The sequence below is a fragment of the Genypterus blacodes genome, unplaced genomic scaffold (assembly GCF_046128005.1).
Source record: "Genypterus blacodes isolate CSIRO-AG114 ecotype Tasmania unplaced genomic scaffold, CSIRO-AGI_Gbla_v1 ptg000012l_1, whole genome shotgun sequence".
In the NCBI taxonomy this organism is placed as follows: Eukaryota; Metazoa; Chordata; class Actinopteri; order Ophidiiformes; family Ophidiidae; genus Genypterus; species Genypterus blacodes.
Window position 1 is genome coordinate 2,810,423 of NW_027466826.1, and position 6,000 is coordinate 2,816,422.

The 6,000-nt window shown below is 45.2% G+C and overlaps 1 protein-coding gene across 4 annotated transcripts in view; it reads left to right on the forward strand.

Annotated features, from left to right (window-relative positions):
- ate1 (arginyltransferase 1) overlaps positions 1 to 4,773 on the forward strand; it is a 44,563-nt gene extending 39,790 nt beyond the window's left edge. For all 4 annotated transcript variants that reach the window (XM_076164518.1, XM_076164495.1, XM_076164502.1 and 1 more), the window contains one exon: positions 3,984 to 4,773. In XM_076164518.1, coding sequence (XP_076020633.1) covers positions 3,984 to 4,162 — 179 coding nt within the window. In that variant the 3' untranslated portion in view covers positions 4,163 to 4,773. The remainder of the gene's footprint in view (positions 1 to 3,983) is intronic.
- The last annotated feature ends 1,227 nt before the right edge of the window (positions 4,774 to 6,000 follow it).

A 6,000-nucleotide genomic window follows, 5' to 3' on the forward strand; every position in this document is an offset into this window, starting at 1 on the left:
TGTGTTTCTTTCACCGTGGTGTGTGTTCGCATGTTTTTCATGTGTCTGCAGCTTGTGGTGCCGCTGTTCCTGCACGGACTATTGTTCTTGGACAGGACTGGACATTATTTTAGGCCTGGCTGTTTGAATGCTGTTCCAGTCCTAGTTCAGCGGTTCGCTCTCGAGATCGTAGCCAACATCTGCCGAACTTCAATTCAACATGGTCCGCGCCAGATAGCGGTGACAGTGGGAAGGTTGCCAGGTTCTCCAGTAATATGCTCGGTGGTCAGTCAGTCAGCAGGTCAGCTCGCTCTGTGTCATTGCTGGGTATCTTTTAAGGAGTAAGTAGAGCAATCACATTTGGTTATCTATAGAATGAACTAAAATAATAATAATTATGGCAAGTGGTCAGCTTGAGCATAGTGAGCAAGTATGCTATAACACAATGGTATCATCTTCTTTTGATTGTTCCCTATTAACTGGACATTGTATCTATACATATACATCTGTTGTTGTTTAGCAACACCTACCTGTGATTGATTCTGGAACTGGGCCAGAACTCAACCCAAGAACAAACGGGGCCACCACCCTAAAAATGTCAATATAATTACCAAATTAAACACTTAAGCCCATTCGTTCCATCTGATGCTTGCTGTAAGGCCGTGCCTATAGTGCCCCTGGCTTCACCCTGGCTTGAATCAGAATAGGGTGCTGGATGTTCACTCATGTTGTCAGGGTGACCCGGTCATAGCGCTGCCCTAATGAGGTGTGTAAAGAGAGCTTATCTAAAGTTTACACTAGTCTGTCTAAAGCTGGCCTGCATTGATTACATGACACGGACAGTCTTTGTGGCCATTCACAAGTGTACATACAGGACGTACACATACACGGACACATTCTGCATGGACACATGTACAATCTCACGCACTCATAATCAGTGTTTGCTTGACAGAATAGTGGGATCGTTGCCCATTCAGTAGGTTAATACTAAAACTGTGACACGCATGTACTCGCCCCATGAACTTTAAGTGGCACCAACATTTGCCAAACCAGACAATTATTGGATCATACACACAAACACTCACATACCCATACAAATGTTAACATAAGTTGTATTGGCTTGGTATATTTTACATGACTTGTATGCAATTTCTTTGTTTTTAGCAAACCATCCGTCTCCCTTAGTCCCCCTATCAGTTACTTTGCCCTGCTCCTCAAAAGGTTCAGCGACTCTTAACCTGTCTGTCCTAATGGTCCAATGCAGAGAGGAGGACAGTTGATATCCCATACTCCCATTTCTTATGTTAAGAGTGCACATGGCAGTTCAGTTTTTATCTCTCCTGCTCCATGAATACGACTATTGCTGCCATTAATAATAACTCAAAATGTGAGGGTTTCAGTGTCATGCTCAAGACGACGGCAGCTGGGTGAATGCTCATTGACACAGGCGCTTGAACCCAGGTCATCCCGTCAAAGAACGGTCTCTTTACTTACGACACCGCCATGTTGGCCTTTTTCTTTTCATGCTTAAGTCCTATTTTGATTTTGGAACATTGGGTCATAGGAAGTGGTCTTATGCGGAGCATAACCCTATGGCCTGCTATTGACCAGCATCCGGTGTTAAGCAAGTGTTTTGAAAGCTGCAGATGGATGGAAAGAGAGAAAGGAGCGTGGCGAGGTGTCAAGGCCTGCAGCTCCAGCCCTGACCCTCTCACTCCCAGGCCGACCCATCACCACTCCTCTTCCCTCCGACCCCTGAACCCTGACCTCGGAGGGCCGCGACCCAGGAGTGGCGTGTCACTGGACGTCCGGTGGGGTTGACGGAAAGGAGGTCTGGAGCCACTCAGAAGTAGAAGAGGAGCATTGATGCTGCATGGCGCGAGTGAAGAAGAGAGGGAAAGTTGTTTATGTGAGGAGCGGATGTTTGGATTGCCTGGAGTGAGAGAGATAGATCGTCTCTGAGCTCTGTTCAGTATTACTGTAGAGGTTAATAGACCAGCTTAAAGCTTCAAGCCCCCGTGCACTGCTATGTAAAGTGTTTATTAATTAACGAGCCTCTTCACAGCCTAGTATCAAACCCTGGAATGGTTACGTGCAACTTTGACAAATCATTGTAACTGGGCTGTCAAACTGTGATAAAGACCATGGGGACACACTGCACAGAGAGCCAATGCTGAGGACAGCCTAAGTTATTGAGGACTGTATCTTTGAATATGTTTGCTTTCCTCACATCAGCACACAGTGGTACTTCACGGAGCCAAAATGATGGGCTTGTGGAAGTTACATAACATATTTACATCTTTTGAAAGCCATCCGCTCCCAGAAGTGAGGTTTAACATATTGCTGATTTTCGTCATTTGAAGTTTAGGCCGCTATTAAGCATTCCGCAATTTTGCAACTCGGCAGTATTTCAATGAGGGGGAAAACACCATAGTTGGGGCGTTACTGAGCAGGGAAATTAGGCTAATAAATAAAACATGATTCTACAGTGCGGTTTGAAATATGGTTATGTCATTATTGAGATAAGAAATGTGAGATCTCAGCAGCCTGGGGCCTTATCTCTTTGTTGCCCTGCTCTTTGTAGAGAGTGGAATTTGGCAAAAATGTTGCAGATAATTATAATAAATAGAGTGGCTATTGTTTAATTAATATTGTCTTTTATCTTTGAGACTTCAGATCTGTATCCTCCTCCTAACAAATCACAGTTCCAAAGATTATTTAGTTATGTTGATTTATATGAGTTTCAGCAGATTGCTTGATGTGTTTACACAGTTGGGTTTCCCATGTTTTCGATTGTGCTACAACATCTTCTTCATCTGGCACGAGAGAAGCCTTTTTCTTGCTGCGTTTGTATTGTCTACTTTCCAAGTTTATTTTTTGGTGTGCCGGGATGGTATTTGTTGGCGCTTTCATGAATTTTCTAGGAATTCATACACACGCACGCACGCACACACGCACACACGCACACACACACACACACACACACACACACACACACACACACACACACACACACACACACACACACACACACACACACACACACACACTGCTCGTACCACCTGGGTTGCTCAGCTGTTGACCACATGGGTATAGATAGGGGAGCAGTAGTGGTGAGTGAGATGGCCCTGAACTCTATTAATACCAAATCTAACTCCCTTCTGTTGATGACTGATTCTCACTGATCTGTTGCCATGGTCCTGGCAGACCACTACACTCAACTCCACAGCCAGAAATGCTCTGCTCAGTGTCATCTACCAGGCCAATCCAGGACTCTACTGTCGTCTTTACTTCCTGAAAGGGAAGTGCTACCAATGGAATGTTCTGATTGGATGAAGTTGTTGTGTAGAATGTGTAAGGGGTGGGCATTGAGAGGTCATGATTTATATTTTAAACGGAGTAGGAAGATGATGAGCACTCACTGTGGGTATTGAGGCATGCGTGTGTGTACCTACTTGTATGAGCAGTACATGTGTGTATAGTTATCTGTGTTTATACTGTACGTCCCACTTGCATGTCCAGTTGGATTGTTGGCGTGTGCGGTGCGCAGCTTGGCTCAGCTTCACACTCCTGGAGGCAGCAGAGTGAGGGGGTCATCATTTTTCACCTCTTTTTTCCATCCATCTCTCCAGAGGACCATTCTTTGCTGCTGAACATGCAGACTTTGGAGATTGAGCGTGTTTTCACTGGTCTGGGGGGAGCTGGCAGGCTTTATGACACAAGACCTAATGAGATGCCGAGTTTGGCAAGCCAGTGGGGGAGCAAGACCCTGTAAACAAGGGCAACTAGCCGGCCCACTTACACACCACGACTCCAGGGGAAATTTGTGCTACGGGGAAATGCTTTATATTCGTCCAACAGTTCCTCTGAATAATGGTGTATTCTTGCCAAGCCACTCGGAGGTTAAGTCATGTAAAAAAGGGAAAATAAGGACAGGATTACTTGTACTTACTGTGGCTACAATGAACCTCATTATGTCTCCACGTCTCTCTCTGTTTGTCCAGACGATGCCCGGGTGCTGAAGGATGTGGGCAGAACTCTGGTGCTGTACAGGCGGACGGTCATGCCGTACGTCGTGTACTCCCGCAAACGTAAAGGCCCCAGTGACGAGCCGGAGGTGGGCCAGTACGCCGGCTTGGTCGGCCAGGTCTGCGCTGAGAGGATGTTGCTGTACCGCACCTAAACCCGCAGCAGTGTACCGCTGTACATTCTAAAGATAAAGGAGTTATATCTGTCTGTCTGTCTGTCTGTCTCTCTGTATGCATGTCTGTCTTTTTACTGTCTGTCGGTCTGTCTGCTGCCACAGTCTGTAGTCTCACCCGGCATAGCACAGGCTGAAACAAGTAGCTCCTCATTATCCACTGTATCTGACTACGCATTCACCCATTGGCCTGTGTGATCAGATATGTTTCAGTCATTTCTCTCATCAATCAATCGTACGACAGCTGCTCTCAGTTTAGATCTTTAGTTCCTTTGCAGGGAAGCCACTAAAGTATTGCAGGGCCCAATCACTTGAACGTTACTCTCGTATATGAATTTGCTTTCCTTTCTATATCATCTTAAAGTTTAAACCCTTTGTCAAGACAAGACGACCTCAGTTGCTGACATTGCCTCCCAAAATATCACGCTCTCATATTAAACCACCTTATAAAGAAGAATGTGTATAATTGGGTTCCCATAAAACAAATGGAATCACTATTTTAAATGTTTGTTTTTTCATATTTATTGCTGTATTTGCTTATGTTTTAATATCGACTTTCAGTTAAACCAAATAAAAGGACTATATAACCCCTACATGGACTTTGTGTTTTAGTTTCTTTTTAGATATTCAAGGCAACATGAAGTAATACAGTGTATATAGTATACATGCAAGATGTAATACCTACAAAAATCAGGGGGGCAGTAATGTCAAGTTTTGTCATGCAACCAGCAAAATGATTGATTTTTTTTTGCCTCATTTGCTGTAATATTTCACTCTTCTCATTGATTTAAATTATGCAAGTTAGTATGTATGTATGTCTGTATACAACTGTGCTCAAGTGATGTGGTTGTGTGTGTTTGACCTGGCAGATGACAAATGCCCCCAGCAGAGCGTCAGCAGCAGCCCAGAATAGACCCGACTTCCAGAAACCTGCAGGATTTGGGCGAGATCCTGCTCGGTCCAACCAGACATCACTTCAGGCTTCAGTGAGGAGAAGCAATCATAAAAACAATACTGGGATGTTTGTCCATGTGGTATTTCTCACTGGGTGGGCATCCTAATCTTCCACATGCTTCTTGTCAGCGAGGTGTAAGACAAACACAGGTAGACACCCACACTCACCCAACTGTGGAACAGAGTGGGAAATGTCAGTCTGACCCTGGCCTGGGCTCTTATTTGCCCTGCGGCCGTGCTCTATGCATTGTGGCCTGACTTGCCACAGGACATTACATACATGCAGCCTGCCAGCATGTCTGCACTCTGCCTTGAGAAAACAGTTGAGGGGAGTCGGGTCCCTCCAGTTAAAACTCGATCTGGCTTTCAGAGCTGTCTATGTCTCTGGGAATTAAGACAGATTGACAGGCTAATTCTCCAGTAGGGGAACGCGGACACTGGCTAGTAGCCATGCTGGATTCACTGATTCTCTCCCACATTAGGCATGCTTCCCTTGGACCGAGTGTGTGCACACAAACACACACACACACACACTCTCCTGGCACTGTCACGAATACTTAGTCTTGGTGGACACCACACACAAGGACTCATGCCAGTGCTGTGGTGAACCTCTTTCTGTCAAAATGAGAACCCTTGCACTGGCCAGCTATTTTATAATGAGTCCATAATGCTGTTAGACGCAGAATGGCAGAGTTGAGACATTACGCTGATATATAATTGTGTCAAACTCTGCCCTCCTCCACAAATCACTGCTCATAATTCTTATTAAGTACGAGGTCTGTACTGAGCACACACTGCTGCTGAAATACTGTTCAGCCAAAGGTCAGCGTTCAGAGAGCAAAGGAGTCTATCTTCAAGTCAGACCT